The sequence below is a fragment of the Erythranthe guttata genome, chromosome 3, assembly GCF_056151865.1.
Source record: "Erythranthe guttata isolate IM_541 chromosome 3, IM_541, whole genome shotgun sequence".
Taxonomy (NCBI): domain Eukaryota; kingdom Viridiplantae; phylum Streptophyta; class Magnoliopsida; order Lamiales; family Phrymaceae; genus Erythranthe; species Erythranthe guttata.
In genome coordinates, this window is record NC_142535.1 from 13,857,643 (window position 1) to 13,879,889 (window position 22,247).

The 22,247-nt window shown below is 36.6% G+C and overlaps 3 protein-coding genes across 3 annotated transcripts; 1 reads left to right on the forward strand and 2 right to left on the reverse strand.

The window, feature by feature from the left end:
- Window positions 1-244: 244 nt before the first annotated feature.
- Window positions 245-1,228, forward strand: LOC105971227 (uncharacterized). Its single transcript, XM_012996077.2, has one exon. The coding sequence runs from the start codon at window positions 401-403 to the stop codon at window positions 1,175-1,177; it is 777 nt and encodes a 258-aa protein (XP_012851531.2). The 5' UTR covers window positions 245-400; the 3' UTR covers window positions 1,178-1,228.
- A 5,965-nt stretch (window positions 1,229-7,193) lies between these two features.
- Window positions 7,194-10,756, reverse strand: LOC105971430 (uncharacterized). The gene is made up of 10 exons (XM_012996285.2): window positions 10,311-10,756; window positions 10,164-10,215; window positions 10,003-10,057; window positions 9,794-9,879; window positions 8,780-9,434; window positions 8,472-8,697; window positions 8,225-8,360; window positions 7,937-8,031; window positions 7,702-7,825; window positions 7,194-7,553 (listed from the first exon to the last, which is right to left on the reverse strand). The coding sequence occupies exons 1-10, from the start codon at window positions 10,385-10,387 to the stop codon at window positions 7,482-7,484; spliced, it is 1,578 nt and encodes a 525-aa protein (XP_012851739.1). The 5' UTR covers window positions 10,388-10,756; the 3' UTR covers window positions 7,194-7,481.
- Window positions 10,757-14,643: 3,887 nt separating this feature from the next.
- LOC105971439 (ABSCISIC ACID-INSENSITIVE 5-like protein 5) lies at window positions 14,644-16,559 on the reverse strand. The gene is made up of 4 exons (XM_088815562.1): window positions 15,613-16,559; window positions 15,446-15,517; window positions 15,302-15,331; window positions 14,644-15,166 (listed from the first exon to the last, which is right to left on the reverse strand). The coding sequence occupies exons 1-4, from the start codon at window positions 16,456-16,458 to the stop codon at window positions 15,092-15,094; spliced, it is 1,023 nt and encodes a 340-aa protein (XP_088671688.1). The 5' UTR covers window positions 16,459-16,559; the 3' UTR covers window positions 14,644-15,091.
- Between the last annotated feature and the right edge of the window lie 5,688 nt (window positions 16,560-22,247).

Sequence of the window (22,247 nt, forward strand, 5' to 3'; positions counted from 1 at the left end):
GACCCGACCTCGCGAACTCAAGCCTGCCAAAACAACCGAACTCTAAAGTTGATATAGATGATTACTTTAGGTGTTCACTAATCTAAATTAAAGGGACAAATATTTTTCACACAGCTTAATATAAAATTATAATTACATAAATATCTAATAGTATTTTGCATCAAGAATTCTAATTTGGGACAAATACTATAATTGGGTTGCCGGCCACTTGTTATATATACCTTCCCCCCCATAGCTTCATTCTTCCTACCTCCATTCATCTCTCCTCCCACACACACACACACACACACAAACACACACACACACGCTATTATATATACATATATATATATATATATATACTGTGCTGCAAGCAGCTTGAACACGTTTCTAATTTCCTATATTATCAGAAGCAGCAGCCATGGATATCGACTTTATGAAGCTTTCTGCTGCAGAAGATAACATGGAAATGATGCTTATGGAGATGGGCAAGCTCCCCGATTTTTCCGGCGATGCCTATGATGATGAAGATGCCGCCGCCATTTTCGACAATCTTGATTTCTATGCCAATCACCAGCATCCTTCCAGCATGTCGTCCGCCGGCGGGGCCCACCACGACCCTCCGGCGGCGGCGGCGCAGTATCTCCACCACCCGGGTTCAGGCGGCGGCGGCGGCGGGGGCAGATGGAAATCCGACGGCGGGAATGGGAAGCGGAACAGCTCGAATAATAATAATATGGCTGCGATGAGGGAAATGATATTCAGAATTGCGGCGATGCAGCCGGTCCAGATCGACCCGGAGGCGGTGAAGCCGCCGAAGAGGAAGAACGTCAAGATATCCACCGACCCACAGAGCGTGGCGGCGCGCCACCGCCGCGAGAGGATAAGCGAGCGGATCAGGATTCTCCAGAGGCTCGTCCCCGGCGGGACCAAGATGGACACTGCTTCCATGCTCGACGAGGCTATTCACTACGTCAAGTTCTTGAAGAACCAGGTCCAGTCTCTCGAGAGCGTGGCGGCGAGCCGGCCGCCGGCGGCGGCGGCGGCGGGGGGGATGGGGATTGGGTTTCCGGTGCCGATGTCCAGTGGGAGCTACAGCGGCGGCGGGTATCCTGTAGCGGCGGGGAGAGGATATCATCATCATCATCAGTATTCGTCGCCTAATAATTACAATGTTCACCATTTAGCAGATGATTAATTGTTAATTAATAAGAGATTAATTAAATTATTGCTAATTAATTAAATTAATGTGGGGGTTAATTAAGGTTCTGTAAAGAAGAGACATTGTCTGTACTCTGTACTTAGTTATCATTGCCAAATTATGTCATGCATGCTTGGTAATTAATAATACAATCTTGGCATATATTCTTGTGAATCTTAACGTTTGATTTAGGGATGGCAATGGGGCGGGTATGGGGCGGGTTTTGCAATCCCCATCCCCGCCCCGCTATGAAAATCCCCATCCCCGTCCCCGTAAAAAATCCCCACGGGTATTAAAAGAATCCCCATACCCGCCCCATAAAATCCCCACGGGTATCGGGGCGGGTAAAAATCCCCATCTATTTTTTTTTTCTTTTTTTTTAATAGATAAATATGCAATTTAATGATTTATTTCAACAAATAAATCAATATTTAATTATAATACTAATATTTAATTATATAATGCAAACCTAAAAATCCCCATTTTAACTAATATTTAATATATTCCTACTATTTAATTATTTATATTTAATATAATAATTAAAAAATATATATTATATATATAAATAATGCGGAACGGGTACGGGGACGGGTACGGGGCGGGTCTACGGGGCGGGTATAGGCAAACCCATCCCCGTACCCGTACCCGGTCAAAAAAAAATTTCAATCCCCATACCCGCCCCATTTTTTTTCGGGGCGGGTAATACCCGAAAATTTCGGGGCGGGGCGGGGCGGGTCAAATTGCCATCCCTAGTTTGATTCAATATATATATATATATATATATATATATATATATATATATATATATATATATATATATATATATATATATATATATATATGAATTGTCTCTCACACACACACACCAATATAGAAAATTTTACGAGATAACCTGCAGCCAGTCGAATTGCATCGAATATAATCCGTTCTCGTGCAGTAACTCGCGCAAACCGTACTACAAAATACAAATAAAAAGAAAATAATTATACCGTCGATATTAGTTATTTTATCTATATTTTCAATTTCTTTGATGATTTAGAGCCAATAAATTAAATAACTATAATGCAAATCAGTTATGGTAAATTACAGTTATCCTGAAATAAAGTCAAATTAAAAAAAAAAAAAAAAAAAAGAAAAGAAAAAACCCTCATGTTTTGATTATTACAACCACCGCTCAATTCTAAATCTTCTTACACTTGCAGCCTTGCACCTATTTTACCCCATTCGAGTTTCATATTTTTTGAACAAGATGGTCATAAGATGTGTCTCTTGGTTGTAAATATCAAATCGTGGTGCGTCAAAAACTACATTTTTACACAAAACGAGTACAAACCAGAGAACATTTCACGGGATCTAAAAGATTATGTTGAATTCGACTCCATAAGAATGAATGTGTAAGAAGATTCATAGTTGATGGAGTGACTGTAATTCTCTAAACATAAAGAGTGTTTTCGTAATTTGACCTTATCTATAAGATAACCATATTTACCCAATTAATTAAGATGGTTCTAGAACAATGTAAGAAAAATATCTAGAAGACAAAAGAAAGTACGATGGGAAATGTACAAATAGGGATTAAAAGTGGGACCAATATGTATATTGGTTGGGTGTTTAACATGTCATGAAAGATGAAGAAGCAGCAAAACATGCCCCTTAAACCACTAACTTGTAGGTCCAATACTTACAAATATATACATGTACAACACCATTTCATCAAACATGACACCAACTAGGAAATTAAAGATCGATAATTTGGATATTTTTTTTTTTTGCTGAAGGATCCTCCAACACTACTTCATTCCATCCGTCCGTGGACAAAGTACTATATATGTATCCAATATTACAGGGGCAGAACCGGGATCAAAATATTTAGGTTCAGAAAACATTGCAAAAATAAGTGTATATTGATAAGTTTTATTTAAAATGGCATATATATTATAATTTTATCATACTGATAAAAAATCTAAATTAATTCAAATTATTCTAATAATGTATCGTACTTAATATTTTAGGGATTCATGGTTTCGTCTCATATTATTTTTTAGTGTCATTGATAAAAAAAAATTCATAAATAAGTAAGTATTTATAAATTTTATTTCAAATATGATATATATATATATATATATATATATATATATATATATATATATATATATATATATATATATATATATATATATATATATATATATATGGAGAAGAAACAAAAAAATAAAGGATTAAGAGTTAAGATACATATTTACAAAAACTATAGGGGGCTAAAAGTAATATTCAAAAAATACAATGCCAAATTCTCTATAAAAAAAATCTTGGGGGTAACAGCCTCCATTTCCCCTTGTAAGTTCCGCCAATGCAATAGTATAATATGTAGGACATCAGACGCTACCAGTTGTCCTAATTAAACCAATTAATAACCCGAAAGTCGAATAAAACCAATAGCAGTTGTCCCAAAATCAATTGATTTTAGGAGAACTGGTTGTGCCTGATCAAGTCCTAATTGTATTATATGATGTGGTGAGTGACTTTCACTTCATTTCTCGCAACTTATTTGCACGTTGAATTTGTTTTGTTCAAGCGACTTTGCTTAAGTTTTGGAGCGCTCCAACTTCTAAAATGGGTTACTATATATGTGTCATAAAAGAAATTTAATTACGGACATGATTCGGTGGAAACCCCCTGTGACGTTCAAGCAAACTATATATTATTAGACGAATTTCAGAGAATTTAAGAGCTATTTTGGAAGGTTGCGGTTTGAAAGAATTTATGGTCCCGAATTCGTTTAATACAGAGGTGTTATATTAAGTGTTATGACACTTGTATAAACATGCAGCGGAAATATAAAAACAATACTCAGATTAAAAATGTTCACAAGTAAAAACTTGTGAACTTGCCCTTTAAAGGACGTAAAAACTTGTATTAAAAACAGTATTACAAGAATACAAAGAGAAGAAGTACAAAACTTCTTCCTTATGAATGAATCACTAGCTTGATCATTCTTACAATCAAATCTAGAAACAAAAAGATAAATAATGAAAATTCTAGATTTCAAAGAATGTACTCGTGAGGAGTACGTAAAGTATGTACTCATGAGGAGTACGTAAAACAGATTATAAAAACACACTAAAAATCTCATGTATTCTTTTCAGCTCTCGGTTTTTATTTCTTAGAATCCTTAACTTTCTTGAGTCTTGAACTTGGTATTTATAGACATTCCAAGCTTCCACTCCTCAGCCTATGATCTGCAAGAAAACCAACTACAAGAGCACTGAAGAAAATGGGTTACTGGGTTAGTTTAGTAGTTAAAATAATATCAACAAGGTGTTCCGAGGTCAAAGAGGTCCAGGACCTGAAAAACAAACAAGTCTAGCTCTTTTATTCTTGTATATAATGCCAAACAAAATTATAAAATTTAATTTAATTTAATGCTAAAAATCTTAAGAATCAAACAATACAATCAATGGAGAAAGTATAAAGATATACATATATTCAAGAATTCGGAAAATCAAGATTCATTTCAATATTTTCCTCAATCGATAAAATAACTAGCTAGCTCGTCGATTAATTTGTTTATTTATTTTTCTTGGAACATAATAATCAAAGGTCAATTTAAGCAATTTCAACTTTGAGAAGAAACACTAACCGATAAAGTAAGTAATATATATAAGAAACTTGTGCATTCATAAATTATGCTTTTATTGTTTGCGAAAAATACATTTCGGTAAAAAGCATCTCAAAGCAATTATGCGTCAACGTTTCTTCTGTATCAACATGATCGTTTGTTTATGTGTCGTTGCAATGGTTTGTTCGTGCCATTTACAGGTTTAATTCCTTCTATGAACATTAAAGAAGATCGGCATTTCAGGAGAAGTACTTAAAATAGTTCAACATTTGATGGAATCCAGGAGTATGGATTGAAGAACATGCCGTGTTGAAGACAAGTGTTTGAGTGATGTGCAATAACAGTGGTTTAGATAAATAAATAAATTAAAAAAAAAAAAAAAAAAAGGCTTTTGTGTTTTAATTAAATCCCATTATTATACACACAAATCTAAATTAGTAAATTTTGTTTGCAGATCCTTATGGATATTACATTTGTATCCGAGCCACATTAAATATTATTTGTCATTTACTCTATTGTACAAACATAAAACTGTCAGAGACATACAAATTCATATTATGACAGATAAAATGAGCTAAAAGATTTCTGTAGGCATATAAATCAACAAAAACTCAAATAATAACATTTCGTAATACATTATATTGAAGCAACCAATTATCTTGTTCTTTGTCATGTTATACATCAATTTAATTAGAAAAGTAATACTCTTTAAAATAAATTATCCAATCATAGAGTGTGGAATTTAATTTGTTAGGCGCAAAAGGACAAGAATTATTGTAATTGAATAGTTATGACAAAAGGGGTAGGAAGTTGTTTCCCAAGTCAGAATGAAGAGATGGTAGTGTTTGTGTTTCAAGTATCATATTTCACTAAATGCCATTTATGCCCTCATCCAAATCCAAATCTCATTCCAACCTAATCAAATCAAATCTAGCAACATTCATTTGAACCAAAAACATAAATATATTATATTAAGCATAAAATAATATGTCAAAAGTGGTCAAACATTTCCAAGGGATAACCATGCATGTGAGATATCCAGAAGCCCCACCATTGTTTATAGGGTAAATTACAACCGCTAGCTCAGGTATGATCAAATTACGAAAAAATCTCTTATGTTTGAGTAATTACAACCACCCCTCTTAACTATAAATCTTTTTACACGCCCACTCTTGCGATGACAAATTTAGTGAAATCTTCTAGATTATATGGAATATTCTCAATTTTGTACCCGTTTTATCCCATTCGAGCTCAACATTTTGAAGGAAGATGATCACAAAATGTGTTTTTTGGCTTGTATATATCAGATTGTAGTGCATCAGAAACTGCAAAACGAGTACAAATTAGAGAACATTTCACGGAATCTAAAAGATTATGTTGAATATGACACCATAAGGATGGACGTGTAAGAAGATTCATATAGGGGTAATTTTAATTATCCAAACACGACGGGAGTTTTCATAATTTGACCATACATCAGGGGTGGTTGTAATTTATCCTTATATATATATATATATATATATATATATATATATATATATATATATATATATATATATATATATATATATATCATAAGTTCATAACTTATAAGTGCATTGAATCCTACTATGTATCATGATTTATTTATCCACCAGTCCAAAAGGATTATTGTTATTTATAAGCCGACATTATAAATATGATTTAAAGTAAACATTTAAAATGAGTATATACATGCATGTGTTTACTATGTTATGGGCCAAGTATGCAAAGTATATTTTCTAATGCATATTTAAATTAATTTTACTTCGTGCCTTGGATAGATATAGTATGCAACTTAGAATAAAAACAAAAGGATAGATAATCATCAAGTTTCGTACGTGCACCGGGATGGTGATGTCAGCCTAGTCTTGCTTGAATCCGTCTTTAGCTTCTGCCGGATTCTCGATTCACCGTCGTACGTACAACAACGGGAGAGGTTTCCCGATATATAAGCTCCGACAATTTTCAAAACCTCAATAATCGTTCTAGTAAAGGATTTTCAACGGATCGAATCCCACGGATTACTATCCGGGTAGATTTTACGCCACCCGGCCTATCACCTCTTCACCTCGTTATTGTATATTTTATTTTTTCAATCGATAATTTTCATGGCTCATATGAAAAAACTCGGATTGACAATAATTTCTATTTGCTCAATTGTGCCATGTTGAAATGAAGAAAGTTGTAGTCGTTATTCTCATTGTCATGTCTCATCGTCGATGAATATGGCGACTCTTAACATTGTTAAACTGGAGTCTGACTTGGCAGTCGGAGTGTCAACCCCGGTGTTAGTCCAGTCTCTATTATTTTGTCGGTTCAAACCGAATACATCCCAACACAAAACTCAAAATCCAGATTACCGAAAAAAGAAAGAAAAAAAAAACCTGCGAAATTAATTTTCCAATAATTATTGGGACAAATACTTGTCTATACAAAGGCTTATTAGTTTATTACACATGCTTATTCATATATTATTATGCATTCAATAGGTTCTTGTGACAACAATCCAAGCTATTATTTCAATATTTACATCTACAACCCCCATAGATACATACCTAATATTTACATTTTCTCCATACAATACAACACCTTTCTTTAGGACAGATCTATAGACAACCCCCGATAAATTCCGACCAAACTTGTACATAGGCCAAATCGATGTTAAGACATGGTGGGTTCTAGAAAATATGCTGTCACAGCCTTCAATCTGCCATTTAAGTAGTTCCTTTCTACCTGAAATTATTAATTAACGATAATAAAAAAAAAAATCAAAGATGAAAAGGGGTGATAGACACGCTCGTGGAAAAAAAAAGTACAGTAATATGAAAAAATAGAATAAAGAAAAACAAAATCGAGAGAGAGAGAGAATCTTAAACGATACCTCTAAAGACCAAGGAGGGGTAGCAGATAAAGACAACTCAGCCAACTGATCAATATCGACGTTTCTAGGGAGAAACATGACGATTTTGCGAGCAATTTTCTTTCCAGCATCGAAGAGAAATTGGCTAACGTAAACAAGAGAAGCGTATTATTAATTTATTAGAGCATCGAAAATTATAAAGAATAATTAAAAGCAAAGAGACTCAAATTATTGCGAAATTAACAAAATAAATTACCCGTCGTGTGGCTTAAGCATAGTGTTGATATCGAATTTCTTGACTTTGGAATAAGCAGGACCACCCCATGGTGGAGACATAAATACAGTGTTTGCCTGCAAAATAATATTTCAAATTAATTCCTCAAGGGACAAATAAGAACCTTCAAAATAAACCGAGAATCCATTTCACACTCAATTTCAAAAGAATTCCAAAAAAATATTCTTCAAAATTACGGTCACAAATAATATGTAATAAATTGACATAGCAAGATTTCATTATATGGGTCTAGAAGTCATTTTCTCTTACCTTTAATTTAGGTGCCAAAGAAAAAGAGTCGCCCGTTATGAAGTCTATGTTGTCGTCAACACCATATATGGCTGCATTATGCCGTGCATAGTCAATTTTATTCGGATCAATATCGATTGCAATCACATGTTTACTCCTGACCAAAAAAAAAAAAGAAAACAATACACTTCAACAAATTGATCAGAAATAAAAAATAAATTATAATTATCATAATATAAAAGAATAAAAAAGGAAAAAAAAAAAAAACCGTTGTGCGAATTGAATAGCATTGCCACCAACTCCAGTGAAAACATCGACAATTACACCACTACCACAACGAACCGCATGATGCTTTGCTAGAGTCTCTGGTGTAACAGAGAACCATCCTTCTTCATCCATTTTAATTCCAGAATCGAATCTCGAGAACAACAAGTACCTTTGGCACCAGTATTTGCTTATACTCGGACACACTTCTTGCAAAACTCCTTGCATTTCTAAACAGACAATTAATCGAATGAGATCAATATTGTATATCACATCCCAATTAAAAGTATAAAATAAAATAAATAAATAGACCTTCACTTGAAACGGGCAATTTCCCAGTAGATTTAGTTCTCCTGGCTTTCTTTTGCCTCGTGACAGTTGTCATGACATTATCAGTAGAAATCCAATTTCCCGATATAGTCATCATATCCACCTGTTCACTGCCCGTCGGCCAGTTCACAAAGTGCTCCATTCCAGAAGGAATCTCCCACGTAGATTCCTCGGTTTCGATATTGTAGAAATACGTTCTCATGTAGAAATCATCATAATATGCTTTCCACGCACCAGATTCACCTATTTGATGGTGTTGTTGGATAGTTGATTTTTTTTCAATTTTATCGAAATCGACAGCCTTGTTTATAGACTCCGCTTCGTCCGACATGTTACTGCCGAGTGTCGAGGAGGTGAGAAGTAAGGTACCGTCTTCATTCCTTAGGGTACTAGTCGTGCACGCGGTGGTGGACCCCACTGAGTCGCCCCGCTCGAGAGAGAGGTTGGATAAACCGTCTATGTCTATTGTGATTCCGTTGTCTGAAATTTCATTTTGATCAGACGTTTTGGAGGTATTAAGAAAACTATTGTCGCTCGTTTTTGTTGAATCTAGCATGTAGTCATCGAATTCAATTGGGATTTGTTGACTTTTCTTTCTTGTGCCTTTTTTTTTACCGTTGTTCACTCCTTGCCTAGTCTGCAAAAATAACATCACGTCCGTTAAATAAGACAGAGACAATTACCTGAGGGAGACTACAGCAAAACTAAGTTTTAAAAATAAAAACAAAATTTTCATTATGGATTTGAAATCCTTAGCTCTAAATCCTTTCATCCAAACACAACCTAACATTTTAATTAGAAGTGAAGTATCTATTTTCTGTTGTCAATTGAGAACTAAAACCTCATTCCACCTTAACAATCGATGCAATGCTGCAAGTAAATTTGGTTGCTTCGAATCAAATATTCAAGTTTACAACATTCAATAAATTCCAATTTCAAAAATCCCAAAAAATAGTAATAATAATAATAAGAAGAAGATAAATTGATTATGCAAACCTTCTTATTCGTACGAAAAGAAAGCGGAAGTCCCAAATCATTCAGCTGTTTGGCTAGTTCTACATCTTCTGCCGACGAACCGAATACTGAGATAATTCAATTCACGAGAATTCCAGACAATCGCAATAACATTAAACCGAATATCGATAATACACGAAAAGGAAATAATTTCATAAAGTACATTCAACGAAAGAAATTCAAAAACTTGCCATTAATCCTATCGCATTCGCTTTTTCCGTAATCCTTATCGCCGTAATTAAGTTTCTGCATTTCATACACATAAAAAAGCAGATTAAACCAAGACTAGATTTTTCTTTTCCGAATCAATCCAAAAAGCCATAGATTATTAAAAGCAAAAAAATTAACTCACAATCGTTTCATGAATGCAAAGTGATTCTTGCATTTCAGTTGTGCAATCGTCCCTGTCAAGTGAGAAGCCAAAAAACAAAAATCCAATTCATTCACACACACATTAGAACGCGCACACACATAAACACAGAGTAGATTGATTGCTAACCATAAGTGAACTTCTGTGAGTTTAAACAGCGGGCCAAGAGCTCTGGCAGACGGCGATTCGTCCGCCGAGAAATCCATGGCGATGCTTCAATTTTTTTGAAGCGGATATCTGAAAATTAATTGGAGAATTGGGTGTGAAAAATTTATGGAGGGTTTTGGGGGTTTCCCTCTTTTAACACTGGAAATCTAGTAAAAGCGACAAAAGAGAAATAAAGAAAGAAAAAGGAAAAAGCAAAAGTTTTGAGAGAAAAGAGGTCAAACTAAAAGTCAACGATTTTGAATGTAGATGAAATTCGAGGTGGTGGGAACCGAAGGGGCGCCCCCCTTCCTTAACGAGGTGGTTTTTGCCTTATTTCAGCAATCATTTTTTCCAGATTTGAGAAATTGCTATCAATAAATTGTGGATTTCATGAATTAGATTTTGTGCAGAATCTGATTTCTATTATTATTTTTTTTTTTTTTTTGACATTTTGTATTATTCATATTGTTTTATTCTGAAAATATGACTTTTTGTGACCGATACCTGGTCAATCTAGGAGGTTCTACTGGTGTTCAATTAAGGGTTTAAGCTCGTAAATTTTTTTGACTAGTTTCATATACTAGACAGTCTAATAGTATATTTTGGGTCACAGTAACTCTCATCGTTTTGGTCACTACCACTTCACTTCCAAGCTTACTAGCTATCCGCGGGATCCAAGAAGTTGTGCGAGCTTCGTGAGTCTAGCAAGATTGTGAGATAATTGTTTTTGTATTTGCCAAAAACCTTCAGTGTTTTTGGAGGTTGATGATACGATATATTATTTAATATATCGTTTAATTATTAGTTTAGTTAATAGTTTATTATTAATTAATTAGATTAGTATATTTATAATAAATATTACCGTGAGTTAGCAGTGGTTAGGATATTATTAAGTATTTTATTAGTTAGGTCATTACCTTTCCTAGTTAGATTAGGATTCTAGGGTTTTATTCTCTTTAAATAGTCGTCTTGTGCTAGGGTTTTATTATGCAGAGAGAAATATTAAAGAATAGATCTTACGTTTCGTAGGAAATATTTATGATACACAAGAGATCGTATCAATTGGTATCAGAGCGAAGTTGCGATTAACACCAACGCTTCGTTAGCAAGGCAGCGATTACATCAAAGCTACGCTGGAGCAAAGTTGAGATCACATCAAAACTTTGTGAAAATCATGATGTCAGAAACAAGACGGTTGGAGCGATTGGAAAAATCCGTAGAGAAATTACGGATTAATTTTCAGAAATTGCTCGAACAAAGTCAAGGACGACGTCAACGCCATCACAAAAGCCGAAGGGACCGCCGCCCGTCACCGCCACCGCCGCTACCGCTGCCGAGCCTATTCCCGGAGGAAGAGGAAGAAGACGACGATGACTTTTTCGAAGAGTCACCGCCACTACCACCGCCGCCGCCGTTGCCGAGCCTATTGCCGGAAGAAGAGGAAGAGGACGACGATGATTGTTTCGAAGAACCCCAATTTTTTGTGAGTTCGCCAAAAGATGAATTATCGGATTCACTTGAGGTAATTTGGGACGAAGGTGAGGAATTAACTAAGGAAGAGAACGAAGAACTACAGTGGATATTAGAAGAGTCCCACGATATTCAAAAGAAAGGAGACGAACAAGATTTGGTGACTGTGAATGAGCCCGGATCTGTTAAGACGACCGAGAAAAATAAAAGCATGATATTGATTGTGAAGGAGATGAAATTTGAAAAGGCAATTGAGAAGGTTGATTTGTCGGGAAAAAGATTGAATATTTTCGCTAAAGTAGCCTTTGTTATTTCATTGGATCAGCATGAACAATGTGGTAAAAAGCTCGGTCGTTCATCGTGTTTTTCGGAGTCAATCGGGAAGCAAGTCGATGAAGTCAAACATAGGTGGAAACGCAAAGGAGAGAGACCAAATTGACTCGAACCTTGAGGACAAGGTTCATTTCAAGAGGGGTGGTTTGATACGATATATTATTTAATATATCGTTTAATTATTAGTTTAGTTAATAGTTTATTATTAATTAATTAGATTAGTATATTTATAATAAATATTACCGTGAGTTAGCAGTGGTTAGGATATTATTAAGTATTTTATTAGTTAGGTCATTACCTTTCCTAGTTAGATTAGGATTCTAGGGTTTTATTCTCTTTAAATAGTCGTCTTGTGCTAGGGTTTTATTATGAAGAGAAAAATATTAAAGAATAGATCTTACGTTTCGTAGGAAATATTTATGATACTCGAGAGATCGCATCAGTTGAGTAGGAAATATTGCATATCTCTCTTGTCTCGGTTCCAGATTCCTCCTCCTTATCAATGTCTTCAATTTCCTCAACGAAAACAAGAACACACTCAATTTGATACAAGCCCGTACACTTGTGACCAGGTGTAAATTTATCATCACAAGCCTTGCTTCCTCCTCTCTTCCATCTCTAGTATGGTCAATCTCTTTGTGATTGGAGCTTTCCTTTCTTGAGGTTGTCCCTTGATAGTGTAACCCCGGATAGGTAATTCTAGGAGTTTTGTGAGTTGTGAACACACTCCTAACAACATTTTTTATCTCTGATTTCATATGGTCAACGTGAGATTCTTAAATCTTAGTCATCTGTATAGCATTGGCCAGTGTTTGTGGTCTCATCATCTTCACCATATTTTTTACATCTCCTTGTGGTCCCTCCACAAAACACTCTATGTAATAAGCGTGAAGCAAGTTTATGTGTTTATTAACCAAGAAAACCTTATGTTGTTCAAACTTGAGCATGTACTCCTCTAGTGGACTCATGTTTGAGCCTGTTAAATTCAGCCAATAAACTTATTCCCTTTTCCTTTAGAAATCTCTCCATCACCATATTGGAAAAGATTTCCCATCTAAGAAGCTTATTTCCCTCAATATAATTAGAGAACCAATCATCAACCTTCTCATCCAAATACGTGGTAGCATGTGGAATCTTTTCAGCTTCACTCATAGGGTTAAGAGCAAAATACCTATGTTATCTTTTCATCCACTCTAGGGGTTTGGCCATCATTTTGTTCCTTATGTCAAAAGAAGTTAAGGATATTACCTCCATCTTGAGCTGCACAATGTTTTAAAAATCGGCCGAGGCGGCCGATTAATCGGTCTCCGAAGCGGAGGCGGTCCAAAACCTTTACGATTTTAGTGTAAAGGTTTGAAAAATCGGTTTTTTGTCTGTGAGGCGGTTTGAGGCGGTCTGAGGCGGTCCGAGGCGGTCTGAGGCGGTGCGAGGCGATCCGAGGCGGTCAAACCTTTAAGGCGGGTCAAACTTCGGTGACAAAAATCGGCGAAAAATCGCTCAAAAATCGTTTTTTTTTTTTTTTTTTTTTAGTAATTCAAAAGTTGGGATTTTAATAAAAAAAATATGAGTTTATGCTTTATTTTGTTTATGTTAACTATTATTATTAAAGAACTAATGATGTATGCCAGGAATGTATGTAAATTCAAAAAAAATGTCTTTTTATTTATATTTTATAAGGATATTTATGTATTATCATCTTATTATTATTAAACTTTTCTTATGTTATTAAGATATATACATGAGATATAACTATGTTTAAACATTTTTTTATTTATGTTTTGAGTATTTATAAATAATAGCTACAAATATATTATATTAAATTTTAAAAACCGATTTATTTCCGATTTATCACCGATTAATCACCGCCGCACCGAATAATTGTGAGTCGGTCCCTGACCGCCTCCGACCCGATTACCGCTTTTCACAACCTTGGCTGCAGGAGAAGATCTTTGTGACACAAACTGGATATTCGGTTAATATTTTAAAAGTTAGGTAGAATTTTCTGGAATAAGAACAAACAACTTGAGCTCCAAGAAGAATAAAGTTAAGCTACTTTAATCTAACTTAGCTAAACTACAAATTATATATAAAAATGCTTGCAAGTACAGTGGCAGAAACCATGTTTTTATACAGCTTCGCAACGGGCGAAAGATTCATAATCACGTGTTTGTGACCCTCCCCGTGCAACTGCTGGAACGTTGTCGTTCTACCTCCTTCCCTCCTCTTTTATAATTGAAAAACGCTGAATAACTTAAAGAAACGCATAACACTTCTTCTTCACTCCAATGTTCCGTGAACTGTAAATTTGAAAAAACAATATATTATGTTACATATTAATTGAATCACGGCTACTCGGCGCCTAATGGCCCAACTTACATTTGATTCCAATCTAATTAATTATGAGTCAGGTCGAGTTTGAAGTTCTATTAAACTTGACATACTCATAAACCGAGTTTCAACTCATTATTGCTCAACCGGAATTATGGATATTTATATTTACAAAAAAAGTTGGTCAACAAAAGTATTTTAATTTTACAAGTGAGAATTTGGAGTGTACACTCAACAAAAATATCAGAGATATACAAAACCACAAAACAGCAATTCATAACAATTTGTTCCAACATGCTGGAAAATAATATTATTACAATGATTTGAACTGAAATAAATAATAGACCCTCAACAGCATCAAACCACTATTTAAAAAAAAAAAAAAAAAGAAGAAGACACAGCCTCAGTAAAATTCAGGCAATACAATCGACCTATAGCGCGCTAAGAAAGTGGGAGTGCAAGATTATACTTTCGTTCGTAACGAAGTGTCTGGAACATTCTACGAACGAAAAGCAGCACTACTCCTCTAATTTCTATATGATGATCTACACCATGAATTAATATTATTTCTATTGACGGAATATAATATATATAATATATTATATTCGGTCATTAAAACACGGGAGCAACGTTCACCATGAACCTGTTTGTGTCCGCCTCAAGCATTGTCTCTTTGCCCCATCCTGCTGCTTCATCATCTCTAGAAACTGTCCACATAATACATATATTAATATTATTATTATTATTGGCCCGATAAACAAACATAAAGAACGCTTCCGATTTGTTTGGTAATAACATTTTCACGGGCACGGTGTTAAAAAAAGAGAAGCGAATTATCATACCTGATTCTTCTGCATTTCCAATATTTCTGCCTGCATTGTACAACGAACGGCTAATAAGTTATAATTCTCTTTTAAGCTAACTGCTATTTCTATCGAGAGAGAGAGAGAGAGAGAGAGAGAGAGAGAGATGATTTATATATGTACCTGTTTCTTTTGCAATTCTTCTTGCTCCTCCTTTAATTTGGCAACTTCTTCTTCCAACTCCGTAGTGTATGCCTGGAAAAATACGAAAATAAATAAAAAATAATAAATCTAATTAAGGAAGCACTTATTCTAATATAATTTTTTTTTTGTAATTTTTTTATAATTACCTGCTTACGAGCTCGTGATCTAGCAGCGGACTCTCGATTCTTAATCATCCTTTTCTGCCTCCTCTCAACCACCTTCTCCACAGCAGCACTTCTCCTACCCCTTAATCCACCATTAAATACATACGGCACCGGCGTAACCGAAACCGAAGGTGTAGGCGCAGGCGCAGCCACACCATTAGCTCCTACACCCTGCACCACCATAGCATTGCTCGTTCCATAACCCGAAGCCGCCTGTTTAGGAAGAATCTGCAAATGCTGCTGTTGCTGTTGTTGATTCTCCACCTGTTGCGTAGAAGATCGGCCACCACTTACATTCACCGGTACACGATTCACCGGGTGCCACAAATCACCAAACGACCCGACATTATTATCATTATTATTAATATTATTAACATTAATATTATTATTATTAGTGGGGGCTAATTGAGTGTCCTCCCTCACGACACCGGCTCGAACCAAGAACTCCTCGAGCGTAATTTCACCCAAAGTCGGTTGCCTGTGGGGCCCACCATCGATCTCCTTGGAGATATCGCGCAAAACCTCGTCCACCGTTTTGTGGCTGAGCGTACGAGGAAGAATCAGCGAACCCTGTCTGTGCAAATTGCCGAGGCCTTCTAATTGACCATTGGAGGCGGGGGCGGCACCACCACCACCGCCACCACCGCCGCTAGTGGACCCCACATTCAGCTGATTCTCCTCAGCACTCCATATACTTCGGAGAAGCTCGTCCATGTTCATCGACCCGAAATCTTTCCCACTTTCGTTACCCACCGTGTTCTGGAGCTCGTCGAAAGTCAACGAGTAGAAACTATCGAAATTCTTGAAATTTAGATTATTGCTCCCCATTTTCTGTGTGTGTAGATGCTAATTAAATATAATTAATCCCCCTTCTTTGTCCTTCTTTACTCACTCCACATATGAAATGCAACCTTATTTATACTGTGTGTATGTATGTATGTATGTATGTATGTCAGCAGATTTGTATCTACAACAAAAATTGAGCAGAAAACAGAGACAAATCAGAAAAATTAGGGAACAATTCAACCAATTTTTTTTTTGAATTTAATTTAACTGAAAAATACAACTTATTATATCACAATCAGCATGCATTAATTTAAACCAAGAATTTAAATGGGAAAAAAAATTAATTTAAATTAGTGATTTTCCAAAATTTAAATTGGAAAAAAAAACAAGGAAATATAAATGAGTGAATTCAAAGATACCCACCAAAGATTCAATTTTGAAACAAAAATAAGGGTTAGAAATCAAATTTAAACTGAACCCACATGAAATTTCTTCAAAATCACCAAAGTTAAAGCATATTCCGGCTCTGATAAAAAAAAGAAAAAGCATATTCCGGCAAGAAAAAATAATAATAATAAATTAATTAATTAAATAAAGGCTGAAAATTTTCAAGAAACTAACCAGAATATCTCGCACAAATTGACTGATTGTCCAAAACCTGATTTTGATAACAGTTGAGCTAAGCAGCTGTAATAAAATGAATAGACAAGAACAGAAGCAAGCGCAACAAAATATCTTGGACCAAAAATATATTTAAATACGGCGAAATATTATTTTTTTATTATAATATTGTTTTGGGATTTCGACAGGTGTCCTGCTGTGGAATTTTCAATTTAGGAACAATGGATAATAAAATACTGTTGTGTGGGTCCCACTTTAGTGGAACGTGTACCAATCAGGATGGTGGAGTGGGGAGATTTCTAGTGTGACGTCGGGCCAATAGCTGAAAGGTACGTGGGATGATCTGGACCGCCCACGTACAGGTTGAATCGACGGTTGGATCTTGATGGAGCTTTGATTGATCGTGACGTGGCGCCCCCCACTAATTAAAAGATAACATTGTTTGAATCTTGAACGAAATTATTCAATTAGATTTAGGTGGTGTTTGCAAATGCTTTTTGAAAGTGATTACGGTTTTTTTTTGCTCATAATCTGTTTTTAGGTGTTTGCAAAATCAACTTTTGCTTTTGCTTCTCTTAAAATAATCTGCTTTAAGCTATTTTTTTAAAAGCACTCATAACCCTGCTTTTTCAATTTTAGTTCATTTTCCGAAATATTTGCAAACACCCCCAACTTTTAGAAATAAGCACTTAAAACTAACTTAAATCACAATCACTAACTTCTACTTTTAAATAATCATTTGCAAACACCACCTTAATCATGTGCGCAAAAGTTCATATGTTTGTCTCTTAATGTTGAATAATTATGACCACCTTGTAAATCGAATATAACAATGTCTTGAGCAAAGTATAGAATTTGGCTAACTTTGTTTACTGCTCCATTTGTTTCTAAATAATTATATATTTTTATATTTACACAAGAAAAAACTCAATAAATGTCCCAACTGATACGAACCCCGTAGAACTTGTTACGAGACCCAATACCCTACGCGGAAGCAAGATCGAAAACACCCAAAAACAAAGATTCAAGTTTGGCGGAAGCAAGGAACAATGACCCCATAGCTATAAAGAGCTAGAAACCATTATTATCAAGGTGGAATATTGACCCCGTGATTATAAAGAACCAGAAACCAATATTATGTCGCTAAGAAAGTTACAAGAATCCACTTGTAAAATCCCGAAGAATGCTGTAGAACAGCGAAGGAGAATTAACTCTCAAAATACTCAAATATGCATTAAAATTCGTCTTCTAAAATAAGCCAAATTGGCAACCTATTTATAAGGTCTAAAAAGACTCCTTTTTCACAAGGAAAAGGACTCCTACCTAAACTATAATAAGGAAATAAATAAATAAGCAAATCCTAACCATAAAAGACTCTAAAATAATAAAAACATAAAAAAACCTAAATTAAAAACGTGAATAAGTAAACTAAATAACTTGATCTTCAAGTCGGCTTCTCGATCACCCTTCTAATCTCGCGACATTGGGCTGTGCACGTGCAAGCAATTAAAGCTCAATTTCGACACTGTTCCACTTCGAATATCTCTTCGCTCAAAACATGAAAGTTGTAGATCTTTCAGTTAGCTTTCCGAATCATTTTGTATCAGCTCAATTGGACTTCGGATGCGAGAGTTATAACCCGAATGGTAAACTCTGCCAGAATAGGCGAGAATCTCGGATGCATGGAATTCGACTTGTCCAACGACTTCTTCTCTTTCTTTTCTTCCAATTCCAAACCACGGACTCCTCAAAGGCCTGATTTAAGCCTTTAATCTTCAACTCCAACACGAACGGCTCCATTAATCTCATTCGCTTTCTCTTCTTCCAATTCTTTGTCTTGGAGCTTGTGCGGATCGTATCATTCTCCCCCTCTTTAAATGGATTCGTCCTCGAATCCGGACAAATATTCCAATTCTTAGTCTTCGATCTCGAGAGGATCGTATTATACTCCCCCTCTTTAAAAGGATTCGTCCTCGAATCTGGACAAATATAAAAAGGAGCATATAGAAGCCATCTCTCACGATCATCTTCAAACAATTGTAGCTCATATGGTCTAGAATACTCCAACGTAGATAAAATCAAGTTTTCCACCGAATTATTGCTAACTACATTACTATAACTGCCTTCGTCTTCATGTATTGAATAACCGTCTTCATCAACTTCAATAACGGAAGTTTGTGCTTCAGTTAGCTCGACATTAAGTTGGTCACATGGCTGGATTGTATCATCATCCTTAACTTCGATGCATGGCTGGATCGTATCATTCTCCACCTCTTCAAACGGATTCGTCCTCGAATCCGAATCTTCAATTTCTTCTTCGAGTGGTGGGGCGGTTTTGCACTTTTGTTCCTCCACGGGCTGCAACTCAACAATCTTAGTTACTTTTTCCTCAACTAGCGCATTATCACTTTCCAAATCAGTTCTTTCTTTATTCACATATGGCGGATCGAACGTGGCCTCTCTTGGTATTGATTCACTATCTCGGTTTGATGAACAGCTCCACCGTGATTTTCGACTCGGCGATCTCCTATCTTCTAACTTAGTAGCTTGCCTCAACCTTTGCAATTGTAAGTCCCTATAATATTGTGAAGGGACGAACCTCCTTCTCATGATTGCCTTCATGGACTCCCAATCTTCAATTGGTGATTCGCCACAGCGGCGCCTAGTTAAGACAAATTGATCCCACCAAGTAATTGCATAGTCAATGAACGCTTCGACGGCGAGCTTCACTTTCTTCTTTTCGGAATAGTAATCAGAATCGAATACTTGCTCAACCTTTCTTTCCCATTGAATATACGCCTCGGGATCACTCTTACCTTGAAAAGATGGTATAGTCAATTTCATTGAGCTACGGTTTTGATAGACTCCATCTCTTTCTCGACCAAAATATCCTCGGCTCGATCTATCCAATCCAGACCCTCGTCCCATACTCTCCCTCCTTGATTTTGTAGCGTTCACACCAAAATTTTCATCACGAGCTACCTCTTTATCAGGATAAGGTATAACTGGTTGGTGAACATCACGTCGTACGTATGGCCCTCGAACATGTTGATCTTTGCGTAGTTCTTGTAGTTGGGTAACAATTCCTTCCATCCGATCTTGGAGTTCCTGGAAGCGTTTATCCATTGGCGACATCCTACGCTGCTGAATTCTTTCTCCTTTATAACCGGCCTTCTCGGACATGATCAAAGCAATTTTTTTTCTTTTTTTATTTTTAACGACACTAACAAAACCTAACTTGGGCTCTAAAAACTACAAATAAAAGATAAATTTCGATATTTTTTTTTTTTTTATTTTGACACGGACAAACCAAACCCTATCTTGGGGCTCAAAAGAACTTGAAATAAAAGCAAAAATTCGAATTATTTTTTTTTTTGGACGACGACTCTAGACGACACAACTCAAGAATAGGTGAGATAAACTAGAAGACACAACAAAAAAAATAAAGATAGGTGAAACCTGTTTTGGATGTTGGCTCTGGTTACCAACTGATACGACACGAAAAACAAAACGAAGACACGAAAAAAAGGACTGACTCAACAATCAAGATAAAGGATAGGCGAAACCTGTTTTGGATGTTGGCTCTGGTTACCAACTGATACGATCCGCACAAGCTCCAAATAATTATATATTTTTATATTTACACAAGAAAAAACTCAATAAATGTCATTTGATTTTAGTCAAATCAGGTGAAAAATGACTAAGATAACTATTATTATTTAATAAGTAACTTATAAGAGAGTGTTGGGCCCCCGCCGGGATAGCACAAACTCCACATTGGTATGATATTGTCCAGATTGGGCCGGGCCCAATTGGTTTTGCTCTTGGGTTTCCCCAAAAGGCCTCATACCAATGGAGTTACTATCCCCTCTATATAAACCATAGATCTTTCCCATATTAAACCGATGTGGGACATTGTTTGCACCTCAACAATCCTCCCCTCGAACAAAGTACCACATAGGTCGGACCACAAAGGACCACCGAGCCTCCCCTTAAGTTGCGCCCTGGGCTCAACACCATCTTGTTCCGCGCACCAAGCCTCGAACAAAGGACCACATAGGTCGGACCACACAAAGGATCCCCGAGCCTCCCACCTGGAGCTCGTTGAGCCGCCTCCATTTTTGCGCACCGAGAGCTCACCATTTTTTGTTCGGCACCGAGGATTCGGGAATTTCACACAGATTCCGGCAATTTCCACCACATGGTTAGGTCTGGGCCATGGCTCTGATACCACTGTTGGGCCCCCGTCGGGATAGCACGAACTCCACATTGGTATGATATTGTCCAGATTGGGCCGGGCCCAACTGGTTTTGCTCTTGGGTTTCCCCAAAAGGCCTCATACCAATGGAGTTACTATCCCCTCCTTATAAAGGATAGATCTTTCCCATATTTAACCGATGTGGGACATTGTTTGCACCTCAACAATCCTCCCCTCGAACAAAGTACCACATAGGTCGGACCACAGAGGACCACCGAGCCTCCCCTCAATTTGCGCCTGGGGCTCAACACCATCTTTGTTCCGCGCACCAAGCCTCGAACAAAGGACCATATAGGTCGGACCACACAAAGGATCCCCGAGCCTCCCACCTGGAGCTCGTTGAGCCGCCTCCATTTGCGCACCGGGAGCTCACCATTTTTGTTCGCCACCGAGGATTCGGGAATTTCACACAGATTCCGGCAATTTCCACCACATGGTTAGGTCTGGGCCATGGCTTTGATACCACTGTTGGGCCCCCGCCGGGATAGCACGAACTCCACATTGGTATGATATTGTCCAGACTGGGCCGGGCCCAACTGGTTTTGCTCTTGGGTTTCCCCAAAAGGCCTCATACCAATGGAGTTACTACCCAAATCCCTCTCAGATTTCTGATCCGAAAAACCCGAAAAACCCCAACACACAAAGGACCAAGAGTTCGAATAAATCAAACACACACAGCACTCAACCCAACACCCAAACACTCACAAAGAGTCGAGACTCACAAAGAGTCGAATCAATCACGAAGAAAAGATTTTGGAACAAGGTGTAAAATAGGTTGAATTTTCTAGTCCCCAAGAACCGATTTCAGCGGAAACCGAGGAATCGAGATATGGTGTCACATTTCTGGCGGAGAAATCGGACCAGAAAAGAGGATGAAAACAGAGGGGCGAGATCAGGTTTTTCGGTGGAGAAAAATAAATCTGTTTTCATGTTTTGACCTCTTAATTGGGTC

What these genes read in the sequence shown, in the direction of transcription:
- LOC105971227 (XM_012996077.2), top strand. Translation starts at nt 401, where the DNA reads ATGGATATCGACTTTATGAAGCTTTCTGCTGCAGAAGATAACATGGAA.
- LOC105971430 (XM_012996285.2), bottom strand. Translation starts at nt 10,387, where the DNA reads ATGGATTTCTCGGCGGACGAATCGCCGTCTGCCAGAGCTCTTGGCCCG. An exon ending in TTTGCATTCATGAAACGATT is followed by an intron (nt 10,058 to 10,163) that starts GTGAGTTAATTT and finishes TATGAAATGCAG; the next exon opens with AAACTTAATTACGGCGATAA. An exon ending in CGAATGCGATAGGATTAATG is followed by an intron (nt 9,880 to 10,002) that starts GCAAGTTTTTGA and finishes GAATTATCTCAG; the next exon opens with TATTCGGTTCGTCGGCAGAA.
- LOC105971439 (XM_088815562.1), bottom strand. Translation starts at nt 16,458, where the DNA reads ATGGGGAGCAATAATCTAAATTTCAAGAATTTCGATAGTTTCTACTCG. An exon ending in GATCACGAGCTCGTAAGCAG is followed by an intron (nt 15,518 to 15,612) that starts GTAATTATAAAA and finishes GTATTTTTCCAG; the next exon opens with GCATACACTACGGAGTTGGA. An exon ending in AAGAATTGCAAAAGAAACAG is followed by an intron (nt 15,332 to 15,445) that starts GTACATATATAA and finishes TGTACAATGCAG; the next exon opens with GCAGAAATATTGGAAATGCA.